The 22,315-nt window shown below is 37.7% G+C and overlaps 1 protein-coding gene across 5 annotated transcripts; it reads left to right on the top strand.

Annotated features, from left to right (window-relative positions):
- The first annotated feature begins 2,127 nt into the window (after positions 1-2,127).
- On the top strand, positions 2,128-12,029 carry LOC117201724 (uncharacterized). Of its 5 annotated transcripts, none has more exons than XR_007470041.1 (4): positions 2,128-2,599; positions 2,809-3,357; positions 3,942-4,171; positions 6,494-6,879. XR_007470041.1 is itself a non-coding variant. In XM_033430220.2 (4 exons), exons 1-4 carry the CDS (start codon positions 7,158-7,160, stop codon positions 11,544-11,546), a joined length of 2,235 nt encoding a protein of 744 aa, XP_033286111.2. In that variant the 5' UTR covers positions 7,150-7,157; the 3' UTR covers positions 11,547-12,029. The 5 variants fall into 5 exon arrangements, 2 of the variants coding, with proteins under 2 accessions (XP_033286111.2, XP_049550147.1); XR_007470040.1 differs by adding an exon at positions 6,991-7,135 and having other exon boundaries at positions 2,131-3,357; positions 6,494-6,665; XM_033430220.2 differs by lacking the exons at positions 2,128-2,599; positions 2,809-3,357; positions 3,942-4,171; positions 6,494-6,879 and adding exons at positions 7,150-8,229; positions 9,205-9,342; positions 10,435-11,228; positions 11,316-12,029.
- The last annotated feature ends 10,286 nt before the right edge of the window (positions 12,030-22,315 follow it).

A 22,315-nucleotide genomic window follows, 5' to 3' on the forward strand; every position in this document is an offset into this window, starting at 1 on the left:
GAATGCTTTGGTCAAAAAAAAAAAAAAAGGAAAGCATGGGCAACAGTTATTAAAGTGAGTAGTATTTTATTTTGTTTTTGCAATTTACAAGTAAAACCAATAATCATTTCAATATTTCTCAACATTCTGTGTGTAATACACACAAACAGGAATTGTGGGCAGGGAAGAATCTCAAGAAGTAGTAGACCCACTGACTTTTTCCTAATGTGTTTCCATTTATGTAAAGAGATGAGTCATGAGAATTTAAATAACAGAAAATGTTTTTAAAGCAGCACACATTTCACTGAGAAACATAAGGTATAGACCAGTGATTCTCAACAGGGAAGGAGCCATATCCTTCTATGGAGGCATATCAGAATCACTGGGGAGACTCTTTCAAATTATACATGTCCCCCATACCTATGTGCTGAAATTCTGGCAAAAAACCCTCCCTTTTCCCACTGAGAATAATGCATATTGAGGCACTGTTACAAAAGGGCATATTTTAACTCCCAGATAAGTTGCTTTGGGAAAAGCTGTGGATCACTCTTCTTAAGTGCTTTGGGAGTTGTCTACTGAAGATTCATGGATGCTTTTAAACTGGGTCTTAAAGCATAGGGTTTGGATAGACAAAGAGGGCAAAGATCATTTCACGTTTGATAATTGGTAGAGAGACAGGAAAATGACCAGGAGTTGTTTACTTTCCCCTGGATCACAGGTTAATGCAGGGAGATACGTCTGGAAGGATAGATTAAGGTTAAATTGTGGAATATAAACTCCATAAACGTAGGGGCTTTGCCTATCCAGTTCACTTCTGTATGCCCGGCACCCACAATAGTACCTTGCACATTAAACAGGCCCTCGTGAATGTTGAATTAATGAAGTCTTGACTGTCAAATTAAAAATTTAGGACATTATCTTCCAGCATCTAGACAGTGGAGAATAACTGAAGAGAGTCATAGAGACATAAGCCTAGAGCTCCAGCAAGAGATCAAGACGAAGCTATAGGTATGAGAAGCTAAGGTATAGAGAGAAGGCAAAAGTCAAGAACGAACATCCTGGAAACATGCAGAGAGAGGGTGAGACTAAAGAAAATAAGAGAGAAGGGCTGTTAGATTAATAAAAACAACGAACATAAAAAGTCACTTCATAATTTACAGACTCTTCCAGATGCATGATAACAGGTAAGACAGGCATAGCTTCTCCCATTTTACATAGACTTCAGTGGTGGAATAGTAATAATAAAACATTACCAACCTAAATATAAGAAAAGAACAAAGCCAGTCACCGAAACTAAAAGTAATGTTAAGAATAAGGGGTGAATCAGTCTGGACAATAAGGAAACTGGAAACACAGTATGTTTGAACAGGGAAGGTTTTATGTAAAGAATTATTAACTTAAAGTAGGAGAGTAGCTAAAAAAAGATGTAACGAAGACTCTAAGCGTACCTAGGGCTGCTGGAGAGTCCCTAAGGAAGAGAAAACTTGGGGGAAGGCCCACTCTCCAATAGTAAGGTTTAGATCTCTTTAGAGAAAAGGATGGTTGCCACCCATGGGATGGCAGGGAAGTTTACTGGGTTGTCAGATGCAGAGCTGGTCCACAGTCACCAGGCAGCAGCAGACAACCTTGCAGGGTACAGATGCGCTGACGCTGGTGGGACGATGCAGACAGGGTCTGGGTGCCGCTGCCGACACGAGGTCTGGAACACACCAGCGTCCAGGCAGGAGGGTCATGGTTAGTGGCCAACTGGGCCTGGGCTGGACTGCAGGGTCACCAAGGGACAGTGTGAGGCTGGTGCAGAGCGCACTGGATGTTCGCTTCCACATACAACCTTGCTGAGCCCTACAGCAGCAGCTACCGAAAGCAAAACAGCGCCCGGAAACCAGACGCCTCCTTCTTCCTGCAGTGTCTCTCCAGTGTCCTCTACTGGTCAAGCTTAACATCGTGTTCAACATAAAGAAGAAATGCTACAGACACTAGTCCATTGGGAGCTGAAAAGGAATACATTGCAACTAGGGCCGTGGGTTATTCCACATTTTCCGGAGTGCCTGCCTGTACATGACTGGGCTGTTCTATAACAAGTTCCAGAAACGAGAGGAGGCTGGGCGCGGGGTGCTGGGAAAGGATTGAGGTGGGGTGGGGAGGGGAAGGCGTACTGATGAAGCGGCAGGTTAACACGCAACCCTAGATAGAGGAAAGAGAGATTTTATGTCCCAGCACGTCCATGGAAAACCCCAGAAAACAGTAAAAGCCAAGACTGGGTCTCCTCCCCGAACCTGGGCTTTCCCCACAGCAAGAGGCACTGAGGATTTTGTGTGTGTGTGTGTGTGGTACGTGGGCCTCTCACTGTTGTGGCCTCTCCCCTTGCGGAGCACAGGCTCCGGACGCGCAGGCTCAGCGGTCATGGCTCACGGGCCCAGCCGCTCTGCGGCATGTGGGATCTTCCCGGACCGGGGCACGAACCCGTGTCCCCTGCATCGGCAGGCGGACTCTCAACCACTGCGCCACCAGGGAAGCCCGGCACTGAGGATTTTGACCTACCAGCCCCGAGTTATTTGCTCACCTCTCTGGCCAGAGAGATGGGTGACTACGATTGGGAGCTACAGCATTTGGTCATGAGGTAGGCGAGGGAAATTTTCCCAAAGGGAGGTTGTTATGACCGAAAGAGGGACAGGGATGCTGAGAAACCTCTGATGTCTATTATGGGGGCACAGATGAAAATGGGAATAAGGCTATCTTTGCGGAAGGCTTTTTATTGCTGTATTGTATTTGTTTTCACTGTCTTATTACATTAACTCATCCTTTTATGAGCACCATATTAATCTCTAGGTACCGCTGGATGGAGATCACTAAAGGGGCCATGCAAGGCTGACTCTATGTCACAATGCATCAGTGCTCTCCCTCTCTCACTTGTGCTTTCACCACAGAGCAGTGATGTTTTGAGATAGTGGGAATCTTTAATTCTCCGTTGATGCAAATGATATGTGAAAACAAAAGGATTCTAAACCCTAAATATTGCTCTGAAGAGAGATAAGAAATAGTAATCGGTTGAGCAGTTTGCGGTTCAGTAAGGTGATATCCAGTTACCCAAGTGGAGCTGACTATACAGAAGCCATGGATACCAGTAAGAAACGCACAGGAGCGGACTTCGCCGGCACCCATCAGTCCCTGGACTGGATCCGAAGAGTTTCAGCAATACCGTATCTTGCGCTGGTGCTGACCTCTGTCTCCATGCATGGGCTGGCTGTGACAACTCACTATTCATGAGCAGAGACCCGAGTTCTTCACGGCGTGCCAGACACAGCTGCTCTCGTTGGAAAATTATTCTATTATCCAGTTTCTCCATATGCCTTCCAAGGGAAAATAAGTCAGTTTCAGGTAAGCATCTAAGTATCTCTAACCAATCTGTTCAGCACTGTGTTTCGTAGATATTAAAAATAAACAGGGTTCAAGCTTTCCAAGTAGTCCCTGTAACCCTGTAATAGTTTATATGTAGGTGTCTCAGGGCACTGTCCAAGAAAATGAAAGTACTTTTAAAGGCTTACAAATAACGAGCTACTGTAAGGAACCTAGTCTGAGAGGAAAAGCAATCCAATCTATGAATTTAATAGAATTTAGCATTTTTAGACACAAGCCTTAATTGTCAATCATATTAAATAGTTCCTAGGTTTTGTAAACTTCTTTTAATGAAATAGTTGACCCAGTATTTTAATGAGTTTAGTGATTATTCTGTGATTTCTACTCAAAGTTTAGGTTTTTCAAAAGAACTTTATGAAGCTGAGAAAAAAGAAGTATATTCTTAGCGTTTAAAAAAAACTGGTTTATGACTAAACTTGAAATGTATACCTCAACAGAGATCTTTAACTCTTGTTATCAGTGCTCTGCCACAGGGACAGAGCAAACAAATGTAAAACCTCTTCCTAAAGGCAAGTTCAGACTTTATTTCATGTGTAATTGAACAGGTTACAGGGGTTCATAACGTCAAACTGCCAAGATGGCTGGAATATAATCCTTCTATCAAGACCTTGCAAGGACTGCCCTTAGAAGATGAAGGAAGAGATTACCAAATCATGGTGCTAGTGTCTGGGGATTTCTGTTTCCAGCAAACACGAACAGCCTCCATCACCTTTACCCTTCATGTGCTGGATAGGGATGAAGTAAAGGAAGCAAGCTTGATTCCTTCTCCAAGTGGGTAAGTGTCTGCATTAAAAAAGTAACAGGACACCTGGGTGTGGCGCTGAGCCTATGAGTTTAGTCAAAAGAGCAAGGGCAGGATATGAAGAAGCAAAACCTTGCACTGGAGGAAGAATAAGGAACAGAAGACCATCACAAAAGGGAGAAGTAGACACATTTCACAGTGTTGCTAATAAACAGGCTCTTAGAGCAAAGCTTATTATGGTAATTCCTTGAATTGGAAAACAACCTCCCCAAATAAATGAACTCTTGGGAACTAAGTTTTTATTTCTCATATCATTTTATTTTACACTCATGGACCATGCACTAACTGAGAACAGTCCTTTTCTCTTTTCGTCTTTCAAAAAGCAGCATCTGAATACACAAACTAGGAGACTGGGCAACAAGGATGAGGGGATAAAAAAGGAACACAGTGTATTTTACATGATTTTCATTTTTGTGCCTTGTGAATCTTATATTGTGTTCATGTATTATCTGTTTTAAAATCGATTAAAAGGTAATTCTATATGGTTTAACAATTCACATTTTGAGTATTTTTTATTTTCCTTAAGTTATTTTCCAATATGGAAATTACCATGTTGTTTGCTATCCCTCTTAATCTAAAATTTTGAAGTTTTTCTCTAGAAAGTTGCTTTTTAACTTCTAGAATAATTTTTATGCAAAACTATGAAACATAGTTCAGGCCAATAATAACCAACTCTTACACAGCAACTCACAATTTATAAGGTGTTTTCCCATGTATCATTGCATCTTTTTTCATTTTTTTTTTCATTTACTTATGCATTCATTCATTAAGAATTTAGTGAGTGTCTACTATTTGCCAGATCCCTGAGCTGGGCGTAGGAGATAATATGAATAAATTGCTGCTGAGGAACTTGCTCCAGTAGGGTATGTGGAAATGTAATTTAAAAAATGGTAATATGGTGCAAAGAATGCATTACATATATCTTATATATGTAAGATATAGAGGCTAAATTCGTAGATTAACTCACCTTGGGGGAGGATGTTGGCAAAACTTTTTGGATGAGGTAATGTCCATGATGGACATTAAAGTTGAAGTTGAAGTCAGCTAGCCAAAACAGGAGGAAAGGCACTATAGGATCAAAGAAGGACCTGTTGAATGGTTACAAAAACATTAAACAGAATGTTATGTTTGGGAAACCACACAAAATTTGGCATTGCTGAAACACAGGGTGAGCTGGGTAGTGGCAGAACATGAAGCTGGAGAAGTTAGCAGAGGCTGGATCTCGAAAAGTCTTATGGGCTCCGTGGCACATTTGAAAGTCTTAGAGATGAAGGGAAGAAATGGAAGCCTTAACAATGCATTCAAAACAGAATCTAATCATTTCACCCTAAAAACTAATCCTGTTTTCATTTTCTTAAAAGAACTAAATTTTTTTTTTATACTTTTTGGTTTAGCATACCTGTTCATTTCAACAGTAAACTAGGGCTATCCTACGCTCACATCCTTTCTGGATCTGTGAGAGTTATTACTTGGGTTTCCATTCAGCAAAGCCACGAGCTTCTAGAGACATTGGCCTCACAATCCCAACTATGGACTAAAGTCAAATCATGGGCTATTACTTAAAAGAGCGCATTTAGTAATTGCAGGGACTACTCACCAGTACTTCCATTTAAGAGGAGGTCCACTGTTGGTCTAGATGCAAAAGATGTGAGATAAAGAAGTACAAGAGAGCAAAGCAAAAGGAAGGATGCAAGGAAAAGAGGGATACAGAAGGATGAAAGAAAAAAAAGAATGCAAGGAAGGAAAGGACACAAGGTAGGATGAAAGGAAGGACACAAGGATGGGAAGGATAGGAAAGGTCACAGGGAAGAGACGAGAAGGGACAGAAAGGAACAGGACAGGCGCAGTAAGAGTGAAAGTCTTATTGTGTGCCAGGTAATAACTTGTGAAGTGCATATATCAATTAATATGCAAAATAGCTCTGCAAGGGAAATTTTTATACCCATTCTCTATTCGAAGAAACAGAAGCTCAGATCAGTTAAATAACTCAAAACTTTCTAACTCCAAAACAACTTTCCCACTGAAATTCTTACCTTCTGATTGAAGTCAGAACACCTGAATTAGGATCAGGTATTTACTCTGTGCCTTTGGACATTTTTCTTAGCACTTTGAATCTCAGCTTCTTCAACTATAAATTAGGGATTATGATAATTATCTTCCCTATCCTCCTAGTTATTGGAGGCAACAATAAACGATGTATGAGAGAATGCTATATATACCCTGAAGGCCTACATAAAAATAAGGGATTGCTAATAAAGCAATAATCCATGCTGTATTGTTCTTTTCAATCTTCAGTATTAGGACCCACGGAGGCTCAAAGGAGTTTTCCACCATCATAGCTGAAATTACTCTTAAAGCAGCTGCTGAAACTCTTGGTGTTCAAGACCGTCTCTTTTTGGTACACACACTGGCAGACTATTTCCACTTGGATCCTTCTTTGGTGACCATGAGCACATTCAGAAGCAAGGTAAACAAGCATCTCTGGAAACTTCCAGTGTTGGCTGAAGATCCTAGGCAAGTCATTCCTTTACAAGGTCACTCTGTACAATTCCACTGGTCTATGGAACATGATGTTTCTACAGCACTGCCAGAGCTAATGCAAGTTTTTCAACAGCATGCTTCCTCTAAGTATCTTGCCCAAATTTTAGGATATAAGATTGAAGGTTGGAGATTACTTCAAAAATCTCAAAGAAGACCCAGGCAGTTAAGGGCTATCCCAGTCCCAACAGTAGGGCCAAATGAAATGACGAGAAAACCAAACAACCCTTTCTCTGTTTCACTACCCACCTTAGTGACTCCTTGGATCCCTAAAGATGAGGCCTCTTCAATTTCTGGCTTATTTGCTGCCTTAAGACGGATCACTCCTATCCTCCATCCTGACTTTATTCCAGGTACTCCAAGGTATACAAAGATGACAAGGCCACTGCATACAGTAGCATCACAGAATACATTAAAGAAAATGTCCTTGACAACAAACCTTGAATATTCTTTTGCTTTTCCTGAGGTCCTTCCTTCTATGGTATTAACAGCTACTTCATTCACAGATTCTGACTTCCTTCAGAGTAGAACTTCTACAGTATCCGTGTTGTTAGAAAAACTAGACTTGACAGAGTGGGAGATAAGGGGGCACACCCCAATCCACGGAACAAAAATACAAAAGCATCCTGTTTTATCTGACCTTGTCTCAGAGTCTGTTAGTCAACCTTGGTATTCACGAGCCTTTCTTGCCTCATCCAAGTACTCTCATTTTCCTGGGTCCTCAGTCTCTGAGGAGGTGATACAGGATGTGGCCACACCTTCCGAGGGACTATCTTCAATGACAACATTCCTCTGCAGATGGAGTGGCTCTCACCCAGTCTACCTGGGAAGGTTTGTACAGTCACGTAACAGTCTCCTGATACCTGCAGCCTCAGCGAGGGAGATACTGGCAGTCTCGCATTTTCCCCTTGAGTTCAGCCAGTTGCCCCTGTCAAGCTGGCTGAGGCAGAAGCATCTTCGTGAGCATGGTCATGTGTCTGAGACTCCTGAAGTTTCTCAGTGGATTCATTCATTCCCCACTCCTACAGAGACAGTTTCACCTCTTGGCATGAGCGTAAATACCAAATTTGCATGGGATAGTACATTTGACTCAACTCTTTTGCTGTGGGAAACTGCTCATTTCTCCAGCAACCAATCAGAGGAAGACTCATCATCTGATGTGATTTTGAAAACTCAATCTTATTCTAAGGAGACCTCATCATTTACTCATTTACCTGATTTATTGGATTCATCCCTTTCTGAGCTGCCCAAATTTGCAAATGCATTTGAGTTACCTGAAAGCATGGGCTCAAAGACTATAATGCATTTTCTTAGTGACTGGTATTCAGGCATAGAACATTTAGCTTTTAGCAAATTCTCAAGAACTAGCCAAACTTCACCAGGCAACACAATGTTTAACCTGGATCCTACTGGAATGGTGGTAAGTCACCCACATACCACCCAAAACTTATTGACAAGATATGGGACTATTTCTGACATTAACAACATGCAAGGTAAGATTGTGGTAGTTGCTTAGTTTTCTATTTGCTATATTTTTCAGTGAATCTTTATACTAACAAGTAGTAACCAAATAATGTTGGTTAAAATATTCAGATTAAAATAGTGTTAAGATTAAAATACAGTGCCTAATGTTAACTGTGATGACTTTATGAGTGCTGGATTTTCTTCTGTCTATATTTTCTGTATTTTCCAATATTTCTACAAAGAGCATAGTGATTTTCAGGAGGAAAAAATTTTAAGAAAATATTATGTAAGAAAAGTCAACAACAAAATGCAGTACCCATTTTATGCCCTCTACACATTAAATATAATTCAGATTTATCAAAGATTCACAAACGTGGAAGGAACTTCAAGCCATCACTTAGACCATACTCTGTCTAGTTACTATTATTCCTTAATTATCTCAGAAAGACACTGATAATCTGTTGCAACCTTATGGTTCATCATAATTAGAAAAAGGCTTGCTAACAAATTCAATCTCTATTGGTAAAATTAAGAACATCTTCTCTCTCACCATATACTCTAAACACAGGCAGTACTGTGATTAAGAATTCAGTATCTATAGTCAGACAAGCGTTCAAAATCTAGCTCTATAACATACTATTTGTGTGACCTTGAGTAGCTACTTAATTTTATTATTTTATTTTCATCATTTATAAATTGAGGATAATCATTATCCCAATATGTTTGTCATGAAGGTAAAATGAAATATGTACTTAGTGCAGTGCCTGGCATTGGGTAAATGTTCTTTAAATGCAACCTGTTATCATGTCTGCCCAGCTTCTCTTTTCTGAACTAGGTAACTCATATAGGAGTGATTCTCTTAGAACTTGTTTCATATTGAAGCATACTTGTATGGTAACTTCCATGGAAAATTGCATGGATTTTTAATTCTGGGGGATTTCCTATGTTTCAATTAAACATCTAATTTAAATTGAGGCTCACCATTTTATCTGGATTCACTACAGAATTTCCAGAGACATCATTTAGACAAGGTACAACCAGTTTGTCTCTCACTAAATATGAACTGCTTCACGCAACAAAGATTCTGAAGACATGTGCTCTCCATCCTGAATCTCAGAAACCCGAGGACATGTCACCCCCAGGTAAGCAATTCTATCACCAAGGAGGGAAAGCTGATGGAACTTGAGCCTGTTTGAAACTTATCTCCCTGGTAGTTAGAACATACACCGTTAGTCAATCCCATGAAATATGCAACAGTGCTCAGATCTCCCTTCAAAATAGTCTTTCCTTGATCAAGTAATTGTCCCATCCTGTCTTCTAGATTCACTGCTTTTTCCTAGTATGACACTCTTCTTTCCAACTTAGTGCGACTCACAATATCTAAAGCCACCTGCCTTTGTTATATTGCAGCATATTCCCATTTTTGCGATAGTCACCTACCTCATCATCTCTCTCAGACAACACCAAATCTTTTCTGTGCAGAGCTTGAATTGTTTTCTAGGTGCCTTGGGATTTAAATGTGTTCTTTGAAATTAGAGCACTAGTTCATTACTATGTTTCTGTTCAATTATACAACTGTTATGTCCTGAACTTTAAAAAATGTCCCTCTTGAGCTTTTTAACATAGACATACAGACACACACACGCACAAACACACACACACAATCAGTTTAGAAATTTGAGCCCACTGCCAAAATATTGTTTTTCTGAAGCTCTCTAACCCAGACTTAGTTACTTGATACTACTAATGAGCTAATCTCAAGATCTTCTTCCATACTATAATTTAAGGCTGAGAGGATTAGGAAATTTGGAAACTAACAACCTCTGTGAATATGTAGAAGTAGCATCAAAGCTATAATGCAAACTCTACCAGTTGATGATAAGACAGAAGATAAAGAAGGTCAGAGAAGAGGGAGAGGGAAGTGAGAGAAAGAAAACCAAAAGAGAAAGTGCAGACAGAGCTTAAGACGGATGAACCTGACCCTTGAGTAGATGGAGGAAGTGTCCCCAAATCAAAGGCTAAAAACAGAGATGAAAGAAGTCAGTCTCTTTCACTCCTTCCTGGAATTACTTATGTGGTACTCAAATACAGGATGTCTGTGATTTCCCACATTCCTATGCAAATCAGGTCCAAAAATGAATACGGGGGGGAAATAAGTCAACCACCAAGACAACCTTAAACATCTAAATAAGAATAGTTTTTGTTGAAATTTGTTTCTTGTTTGCTCCTTCTAGGTCAACCCAACACATCTCCAACAGTTGTTAATCCAATTCAACTGATAACAGCAACTGTCGGGCACAGACTCCATTTCCCAATCCATCCTGACACATTTTATGATCAGGAAGATGGCAGCTCAACTCATTTGACACTTGCAATAAAATCAGTAGATGAATATCCTTCAGGCTCAGAAAGCTGGCTGCAATTTAATTTGACTCATCAAATACTATATGGTTATCCCCTAGAACTGGATTTTCAGTATTCCCCTCAGGAATTTATTCTTCGTGCCACAGATTCTGGGGGCCTGGCTGCTCAGATGCTTTTCACCATTGAACTGAAGCTGCCCAGAAGTACACCCTGCCACACTTACACTCTGCGCACTAAAAACAGTTTCTACTCATTTATCAAGAAGAGAGAGAGGATTAGTTTGTTTTTTGCTAAACTCACTGACTATCTAAACTCCAGTAGCCCTGAACAAATTGTATTAACCACCCTGAGACCAGGGTCTACTATTATATCCTGGTATAACAGAACCTTATGTGAAGTCAACGGCAGTTCTCTGAAAAGGTGTCCTAACAGAAAAATTCAGGAAGTGATGTTTAAACTAAGAAGGCCTGATGGGAATGTCCATCCAGATTTTGCATATGCTATGTCACTGGAATACAAAATTGGCACAATTGAGAACATCACATATGGTGGAATCTGCCTTATTCTGGAGCCAGATAATGGGTCGTTAATTGAAAACAGCATTCTTGCCTCATCTAACATAGAAAATACCCACTGGATTAGAAATCTTATTTTGGCTTTGTTGGTAAGTATGTGTATACTGATTGTGGCAATAGCGGCAAGTGTAGCTTACCATTTCTATAGGAACTATAAGACTTTTCTTATTCCTCAGTCCCTGGTGTTTCAAGGGAGAACCTTAATAAGTAATTCAGACCAAGAAATGTATGTGCTAAGGCCGAGAAAGCCCCCTATCCTGGAGTGTGAAGTTCCACCCTCAGCTGGATTATGGAGAGGGACACCGTTGTCTTCTCAACATCAACCTTACAGAGAAAACGTGACCTCTGCCACAGACACAAGAGTAGTCAATCTTCCAGCCTTCAAAACGTCAACTCCCATTCCATGATGAAATGGATCTCACTAGCCAGAGGAGAAGTGAGTAATACTATCAGAAATCCAAATGTATCAACAACTGTATGAGAAACAGGGATAACTGATCTAGAAAGCAGGTAAAATAAACAATTGCTGAGTCAAATTGTAAAACGATAAGCAATAAATAATTCATCCTCCATGTTAACTGTATTAACATACTACCAATTAATTCTAATCACTTATTTCTCCTTAGAAGCCTGATGGTCAATTATAAATTTATGTCACCCAGACCACCGCTACCATAAACAAATCATGTAATGAATCATCCATTATGGAAAGAAATTGCATCACTGGCAACAGCATATCCAAATGTAAAAAATACTGTAAACTGCCAGTCCAAGATACTCATCACAACCTTCAGTATGAAGGCATAAATAATATAACGATAAATAATAAATTCTGCAATAGGTTAAGGTTTGACTGTGTATAGGAAAGAATGATTAAATGTTTACCTCTCCATTGTATTTTTTTTTTGCGGTACGCGGGCCTCTCACTGTTGTGACCTCTCCCATCGTGGAGCACAGGCTCCGGACGCACAGGCTCAGCGGCCATGGCTCACGGGCCCAGCCGCTTCGCGGCATGTGGGATCTTCGCGGACCGGGGCACGAACCCGTGTCCCCTGCATCAGCAGGCGGACTCTCAACCACTGCGCCACCAGGGAAGCCCCCTCTCCATTGTATTTTTAAAGTTTTTGTCCAGTTTTATTGTGATATAGTTGACATACAGCACTGTATAAGCAATGATTTCACTTACATATATCATTAAATGATTACCATGATTTAGAGAACATCCATCATCTCATATAGATACATTAAATAAATAGAAACAAATATGTGTCATTGTGATGAGAACTCTTAGGGTTTACTCTCCTAGCAACTTCCATATATAACACACAGCAGTGTTCATTATCTTTATCATGTGGTATGTTACATCCCTAGTACTTCTTTATCTTACAACTGGAAGTTTGTACCTCTTGACTGCCTTCATCTATCCCCCCTCTGGTAGCCACAAATCTAATCTCTTTTTCTATGAGTTTGTTTATCAGTTTGTTTTTGAAGTATAATTGACCTACAACTCTAGGTTAGTTCCTGGTGCACAACATAATGATTCAATATTTCTATAAATTTCAAAATGATCATGAGAAGTCTACTTGTCATCTGTCACCATACAAAGATATTACATAGTTACTGACTATATTCCTCACACTGTACATTTCATATCCTTTACTCATTTATTTTGTAACTCAAAGTTTGTACCTCTTAATCTCCCTTACCTCTTTCTCTCCTCCCCCTACCCAGCTCCCTTCTGGCAACCACGTGTTTGTTCTCTGAATCTATAACTCTGTTTCTATTTGATTTTGTTTGCTCATTTGTTTTGTTTTTAGATTCCACATATAAGTGAGATTGTACAGTATTTGTCTTTCTCTGACTTAATTTCACCTAGCATAATACCCTAGAGGTCCATTCTTGTCACAAATGGCAAGATTTCATTCTTTCTTATGTGAGTAATATTCTATTGTGTGTGTGTGCATATGTGTGTGTGTGTGTGTATATATATATATATATATATATATATATATATGCCACATATTCTTTATCCATTCATCTATTATGGGTCTCTAGGTGGCTTTTATATCTTGGCTATTGAAAATAATGCTGCAATGAACATAGGGGTGCATATATCTTTTCTAATTAGTATTTTCATTTTCTTTGGATAAATGCCCAGGAGTGGAAGTACTGGATCATATGGTAGTTCTATTTTTAGCTTTTGAGGAATCGCCATACTGTTTTCCACAGTGTCTGCACCAATTTACAATCTCACCACAGGGCACAAGGGTTCCATTTTCTTCACATCCTTGCCAACACTTGTTATTTGTTGACTTTTTGATAATACCTATTCTGACAGGTCTGAGATGATATCTCATTGTGGTTTTGGTTTTCATTTCCCTGATGATTAGTGATGTTGAACATCTTTTCATGTGCCTGTTAGCCATCTGTATGTCTGCTTTGCAGAAATGTTTATTCAGGTCATCTGCCCATTTTTAAAATTGGGTTGTTTGGTTTTTGGATGTTGAGTTGTATAAGTTGTTTGTATATTTTGGATATTAACCCCTTGACAGATATATCATTTAGAAATATCTTCTCTCATTCAGTAGGCAGCCTTTCATTTTGTTGTTAGTTTCTTTTGCTGTGCAAAAGCTTTTTAGTTTGATGTAGTTTAATTTATTTATTTTTGCTTTTGTTGTCCAGCCTGAGGAGACATATCCAAAAAATACTGCTAAGACTGATGTCAGAGAGAATACTGCCAATATTCTCTTCTAAAAGTTTTATGGTTTCAGGTCTTACATTTGAGTCTTTAATCCATTTTAAGTTGATTTTTGTATATGGTGTGAGAAAGTAGTCCAGTTTGATTCTTTTGCATGTAGCTTTCCAGTTTTCCCAAAACCATTTATTGAAGAGGCTGTCTTTTCCCCATTGTATATTCTTGCCCCCTTTGTCATAGATCAATTGCCCATATAAGTGTGAGTTCATTTCTCAGCTCTTTATTCTGTTCCATTGATCTATGTGTCTGTTTTTGTGCCAGTACCATGCTGTTTGATGACTGTAGCTTTGTAGTATAGTTTTATGTCAGGGATGTGATACATCTGTTTCATTCTTTTTTTTCTTAGGATTGTTTTGGCTATTCAGGATCTGTTGTGTTTCCATACTAATTTTAGAATTATTTATTCTAGTTTTGTGAATGCCACTGGTATTTTGATAGCGATTGCATTGAATCTGTAGACTGTCCTGGTTAGTATTGTTATTTTAACAATGCTAATTCTTCCCCCAAGACTGAATCAGGAAGAAATAGAAAATATGAATGAACCACTTATCAGGAATGAAGTTGACTCAGTAATTTTAAAACTCCTAACAAACAAAAGCCCTGGACCAGATGGCTTCACAAATTCTACTACACATTTAGAGAAGAGTTAACACCCATCCTTCTCAAACTATTCCCGAAAATTGCAGAAAAAGGAATGCTTCCAAACTCAGTCTACAAGGCCAGCATCACCCTGGTACTAAAACCAGACAAAGATATCACACACACTAAAAGAAAATTATAGGTCATTATCACTGATAAACAGAGATGCAAAAATCTTCAACAAAATATTAGCAAACTGAATTCAGCAATATATTAAAAGGATCATACTCCATGATCAACTGGGATTTATCCCAGGGATGCAGGGATGGTTCAATATCCACAAATCAATCAATGTGATACACCACATTAACAAATTGAAGAATAAAAATCATACGAGCATCTCAATAGATGCAGAAAAAGCTTTTGACAAAATTAAACATCCATTTATGATTTAAAACTCTCCAGGAAGTGGGCATAGAGGGAACCTACCTCAACATAATAAAGGCCGTAGATGATGAACTCACAGTTAACATCACACTCAATAGTGGAAAGCTGAAAGCATTTCCTCTAAGAGCAGGAACAAGACAAGGATGCCCACTCTCACAGAGAAGTCCTAGCCATAGCAATCAGACAACTAAAAGAAATACAAGCATCCAAATTGGAAAGGAAGACATAAAACTGTCACTCTGTGCCTTTGACATGATACTATACATAGAGAATTTTAAAGATTCTAGCAAAAAAACTACTAGAACTCATCAATGAATGCAGGATACAAAATTAATATAAAGAAATCTGATGTGCTTCTGTACACTAACAACAAACTCTCAGAAAGAGAAATTAAGAACACAATCCCATTTACAATTACAACCAAAAGAATAAAATACCTGAGAATTGGGAGTTCCCTGGTGGTCTAGTGGTTAGGGTTCAGTGATTTCGCTGCTGTGGCCCAGCTTCAATCCCTGGTGGGGGAACTGAGATCCCTTAAGCCACAAGGAGGTACAGCCTAAAAAAAAAAAAAGCTTGTCAATAAATCTAACTAAGGAGGTAAAAAACCTGTACTCAGAAAACTATAAGACACTGATGAAAGAAATTGAAGATGACACAAATAGACATACTGTGCTCATGGATTGGAAGAATTAATATTGTTAAAATGACTTCTCCATTGTATTCTTACCTTTGACTCACAAACAAGCACCTCATACTGATCTTTTAAAAGACTAACAAAAGGGCTTCCCTGATGGCGCAGTGGTTGAGAGTCTGCCTGCCAATGCAGGCGACACGGGTTCGTGCCCCTATCCGCGAAGATTCCACATGCCGCGGAGCTGCTGGGCCCGTAAGCCATGGCCGCTGAGCCTGCGCGTCCGGAGCCTGTGCTCCACAACGGGAGAGGCCACAAGAGTGAGAGGCCTGCGTACCGCAAAAAAAGAAAGACTGACAAAAAATAACAACAAACCTTCCTTCGATTCTATTCTTTTATTGAGCTACCATAACAGGCAAGGGCGCTTTGGTCACTACACTTCTGAAAGAGCTGACTCATATCCTCTGCTTCTAACTTCATTCAAGTAACATTTTAATCACTACAATTTAGTTTCTACTCCTGCTGCTCCATGGAAATGGCTTTTTGGAAGTAATCGCCAGCATCTGCAGCATCTTGGTTGGCATATCTGTTGGTTGGCCTTGTTTAAGTCTTCAGGCTTCTGAACACCTCTGCAACTTTTGTGGCGCTTCTTTGTTCTGACCTCTCTGACCTTTATTTTTCCTTCTCTTCTACCCCTTAAAACATATTCCCAAGGACTGTCCTTGAACTTGGTATGTACATAAATTTAATGTGATGTCTACTTTTAAATAGGACAATATTTTCTCTCTTCTTTTTATATTCTCATCTAAATAGTTATGACCCCATTCCTTACTAAGAAAGAAATTACAGGGGCATTTTAATTCAAAATGTTTTCTCCTTTGAAGCTTTTCATTTTCAGTTGATTCAGAGCAGTGATGGAATTAAATTTAAAATGTTACAAATAAGACAATCCTAATCAGACATTAAGTTTACACATTTCACTAGGAGGAACTTGTTTCAATATACACAACCTGCTAAATTTAGTTTCTACTGAATATTTAGACAGGATATAAAAACAAATCTATAAATTGAACCATATGAAATGGCCAATATTCAATTTTGTTTTGAATATAAAAACGGCAATTTTGTATGGTTCAATCTAATATGTTCATTTTAATCATGGAAATAGATCTGAATGAAATTAAACCTAATAAGTGTAAATTCAGATCCTGGAGATCTCAAAATTAAGTCCAGTGCTTCAAATCCTTACAATAATATGGAAATTTCTAGATTTGCTCATATGAGCAGCACCTCCATAACAAAGTTAGCATCTGGACACTTTTGTTCTCTACACGTTGTGCAGTTGTACTGGTGACTTTAATTGAAATATTCCAGAAATAACAAAGCAAATAACACAGTGCCTCATAAAACAAGTTGGCCAAAGTACTGTAGATTGTTTTGCCCTCAATTAAGGGCACCTTAGTACCGTAAAGTTGGGAATACAAGTGCAGTATTCAAGAATTCAAACACTTGGTGACCTTCCTCTAAAACTAAGCTGTGTATTTTTCAGTCTTATTCTTAATACTTACATGATATACCAGTGTCAATCCATATATTAATAAGTCTATGTATTAATGAGGTTTGCACATGTCCACACAGTGATTTTGAACAGTCTCCATATAAACTGGAATTTTTGGAGTAAAATATCACAGTATTTATGACTGTAATAGTTTGTCAAACAAGCCATGCAATTATCAGAGGATTGTGAAAATTTTGCCTTTTACTATGATTACAAAAATAAAAGAGCTTTTAGTCAGTAGAATCTTTCCCCCCAGCTTTATTAAGATAAAATTGACATATAACATAGTGTAATTTTAAGGTGTATACTTGATGTACTGCACTTTTATATTGCAAAATGATTACCACCATAGGGTTAGCTGTCACCTCCATCACGTCATGTAATTACCATTTCTTTTTTGTGGTGGGAACATTTAAGATCTACTCTCTTAGAAACTTTCTAATATATAATACAGTAATATTAACTAGAATCACAATGCTGTGCTTAGATCCCCAGAACTGATTTGCCTTATAACTGGATTCTGTATCCTATGACCGACATCTCCCTGTTTCCCCCACCCCCAAGCTCCTGGTAACTACCATTCCACTCTTGCTGAGTTTGATTTGGTAGATTACATATATAAGTGATATCATACAGTAATTGTCTTTCTCTGACTTATTTCACTTAGCATAATACCCTCAAGGTCCATTCATGTTATTGCAAATGGCAGGATTTCCTTCTTTCTTATGGCTGAATAATATTCTATTTTATATATATAATACAATAACAATTTCTTTATCCATTCATTTGTTGAAGGAAACTTAGGTTGTTTCTTGGCAATTATGCATAAAACTGCAATAAACATGGGAGTTCAGGTACATTTTCAATATCCTGTTTCCTTTCCTTTGGATATATACCCAGCAGTGGGATTGCTGAATTATAAGGTTGTTCTATTTTTAATGTTTTGTTGTTAATGTAATGTTTTGTTAATTTAATTTTTTTAATTTAATTTTTGTTAATTAAATGTTAATTTAATGTTTTGTTTGTTAATGTAAGGTTGTTCTCAATAATGTTTTCCATAGTGGCTGTACAATTTACATTCCCACTAGCAGAGCACAAGGGCTCCCTTTTCTCCACATCTTCATCAGCATTTGTTATCTTTTTGATGATAGCCATCCTAACAGATATGAACTGATGTCTCATTGTGGTTTTGATTTGTATTGCCCTGATGGTTAGTGATGTTGAGCACATTTTCATGAACCTGTTGGCCATTTGTATATCTTCTTTGGAAAAAATGTCTATTCAGTCCCTCTTCTGCTATTGAGCTGTATGAGTTCTTTATATATTTTGGATATTAACCCCTTATCAGATATATAATTTGCAAAATTTTCTCCCATTCCAAAGGTAAGGTTGCCTTTTCATTTTGTTGATTGTTTCTTTTGCTGTGCAGAGGCTTTTTAGCTTGATGTAGTCTCACTTATTAATTTTTGCTTTTGGTATCATATCCAAAAAATCATTGCTAGGAACTTTTCCCCCTATATCTTCTTCTAGGAGTTTTATGGTTTCAGGTCTTGTGTTTAAGTTTTAAATCCATTTCAAGTTAATTTTTATGAGATAGGGATCCAGTTTCACATGTGGTTATCCAGTTTTCCCAACACCATTTATTGAAGAGACTATCCTTTCTCCATTGAGTATTCTTGGCTCCCTTTTCAAATATCAGTTGACCATATACGCAAGGGTCTATTTCTGGGCTCTCAATTCTGTTCCATTTGTCTATGTGTCTATTTTTATAACAGCACCATACTGTTTGATTACTGTAGCTTTGTATTTAGTTTAAAATCAGGGAGTGTGATGCCTCCTCCTTTGTTCTTTCTCAGGATTGCTTTGTGGTTCCATACAAATTTTAGGGCTTTTTTTATTTCTGTAAAAATGCCGTTGGAATTTTGATAGGGATTGCATTGAATCTATAGATGGCTGTTGGTAGTATGGCTATCTTAACAATATCAGTTCTTCTGGTCCATGAACATGGGGTATCTTTCCATTTGTTTGTGTCTTCTTCAATTTTTTTCATCAGTGTCATAGTTTTCAGTGTGTATAGATCTTTCACCTCCTTGGTCAAATTTACTCTTAAGTACTGATACTTTTTTTAATGCTATGGTAAATGGAATTTCTATTATTTCTTTTTCAGATATTTCATTGTTAGTGTACAGAAATGCAACTGAATTCTATATGTTGATGTTGTATCCTACAACTTTACTGAATTTTTGATTAGTTCTATCAGTTTTTCTTGTGGCATCTTTAGGATTTTTCTACATGTAAGATTATGTAATCTGCAAACAAAGTCAATTATACCTCTTGCTTTCCAATTTGCATGCCTTTTCTTTCTTTTTCTTGCCTGATTACTCTGACTAGGACTTCTAGTACTGTACTGAATAAGAGTGGTAAGAGTGGGCACCCTTGTCTTGTTCCTGATCTTAGAGGAAAAGTTTTCAACCTGTCATCAATGAGTATGCTGTGAAATGTGAGCATTTTATATACAGGCTTTATTATGTTGAGATGTTACCTCTATACCCAATTAGTTGAGTGTTTTTATCACAAAAGAATGTTGTATTTTATCAAATGTTTTTGTTGCATCTATTGAGGTGATTATATGGTTTTTATCTTCTATTCGACTAATATGGCACATCACATTTACTGATTTTCATATGTTGAACCATCTTTGCATCACAGGGATAAGTCCACCTTAATCATTGTACACTTTTTAATTTGCTGAATTTTGTTTACTAACATTTTGTTGAAAAATTTGCATCTATATCCATAAGATCTAGTTTTATTTTCTTGTAGGATTCTTATCTGGATTTGGTATCAGGGTAATGCTGGCCTCATAGAATGCGTTTGAAAGTGTTTCCTCTTCAGTTTTTTGGAAGAGTTTGAGAAGTGTTGGCATTACTTCTTTAAAAGTTTGGTAGAATTCACCAGTGAAACCATCTGGTCCTGGGCTTTTCCTTTTGGGAATTTTTTTTATTATTGATTCAATCTCCTTACTCATGATTGGCCTGCTCAGATCTTCTATTTCTTCATGATTCAGTCTGGGTAGGTTGTATGTTTCTAGGAATTTACTCATTTTTTTCTGGGTTATACAATTTGTTGGCATATAATTGCTCATAGTAGTCTCATCATCTTTTGTATTTCTGTATTATCAATTATGTCTCCTCTTTCATTTATAATTTTGTCTTCTTTCTTCCTTAGTCTAGCTAAAGATTTGTCAATTTTATCTTTTCAATAAATCCAGCTCTTAGTTTTTATTGACCTCTTCTATTGTTTTTCCAGCCTCTATTTCATTTCCCTATGCTCTGATCTTTGTTGTTTCATTCCTTCTGCTAACTTTGGGCTTAGTTTGTTTCTTCTTTTTCTAGTTTCATGAGGTGTTAAATTAGGTTTACTTCAGATCTTTATTTTTTCCCCTAATGTAGGTGTTTATTGCTACAAACTTCCCTCTTTTGCAGCATACCATATGTTTTGATACGCTATATTTCCATTTTTGTTTCAAGATATTTTAAATTTTCTCTTTGATTTCTTCTTTGACCCATTGACTGTTCAAGAATGTTAATTTCCACATTTTTGTGAATTTTTAAGTTTTCCTCTTGTTAGTGACTTCTAGTTTCATACCATTGTGGGCACAAAAGATACTTAGTATGATTTCAACCTTCTTAAATTTGCTAAGACTTGTTTTGTGACCTATATGAACTATCCTGGAGAATACTGTGTGTACTTGAGAAGAATTGAGTATTCTGTTGCTGTTGGATGGAATGTTTTGTATGTCTCCTAGGTTCATTTGGTCTAAGTAATGTTGGTTACAGTCCAATTTTTTTTTTGGTTTTATATCTGGATTATTTATCCATTGTTGAAATTAGGGTACTGAAGTCCCCTACTATTATTGTATTGTTACAATACGATAATATTTATCCTTTCAGATCAGTTAGCATTTTCTGAATATATTAAGGTGCTCGATTATGGATGCATATATATGATTCTTGTATCTTCTTAATGAATTGACCCCTTTACCATTATATAACAACCTTCTCTGTCTGTTATCATTTTTGGCTTTAAGTCTATGTTGTCTGATCTAAGTATAGCTACCCTGCTCTCTTTCGGTTTCCACTTGCATGGAATATGTTTTTCCTCTCTTCATTTTGAGCCAATGTGTGTCGTTAAAGATGAAGTGAGTCTCTTGTAGGCAGCATATACTTGTATCTTGTTGTTTTTTTTTTTAATCCATCCAGCCACTATATGTCTTTTAATTGGAGAATTCAATCTATTTACATTTAGAGTACTTATTGATAGGTAAGGACTTAGTAATGTCATCTTTTTTCCTGGCTGTTTTGTATTTCTTGCGTTCCTTTCTTCTTCTCTTGCTACCTTCCTTTGTGAACTGATGATTTTCTGAAGTGGTATGCTTTGATTCCCTGCTCTTTATGTTTTGTGAATCTACTGTAGATTGTTGCTTTGTGGTTACCATGAGACTTACATAAAATATCTTATACATATATCAGTCTATTTTACACTGATAATAACTTAACTTCAATCACATACAAAAACTCTACACTTTTACTACCCCCTTCAAGCTTTTGATGTCACAGTTTACCTCTTTTATATTGTATATTCATTAACAAATTATTGTAGCTATAGTTATTTTTAACACTCTTGTCCTTTAACCTTTACACTAGAGTTAAGTGGTTAATACTCCACAATATTATAGTATTATTCTGAATTTGACCATACACTTACCTTTACCACTACATGTTCATGTTTCTATGTTACTAATTATTGTCCTTTCATTTCAACTCGAAGAATTCTTTCAGCATTTCTCATAAGGCAGGTCTAGCAGTGATAATCCCCTCAGCTTTTGTCTGGGAAGTTCTCTCTCTCTCCTTCATTTCTGAACAGCTTTGCCATATAAAATCCTCGTTTGGCAGCTTTTTCCTTTCAGCAATTTGGATATATCATCCCACTCTCTCTTGGCCTATAAGGTCTCTCTGAGAAATCCACTGATAATCTTTTGGGGGTTCCCTTATAAGTTACTAGCTTTTCCCCCCTTGCTGCTTTTAAGAGTCTCTGTCTTTGATTTTTGACACTTGTATTACAGTGTATTTTGGAAAGGAGCTTTTTAAGTTAATTCTGTTTGATGACATATGAACTACATGTACTTGGATATCCGAATCTCCCC

The sequence above is a fragment of the Orcinus orca genome, chromosome 11, assembly GCF_937001465.1.
Source record: "Orcinus orca chromosome 11, mOrcOrc1.1, whole genome shotgun sequence".
NCBI lineage: Eukaryota > Metazoa > Chordata > Mammalia > Artiodactyla > Delphinidae > Orcinus > Orcinus orca.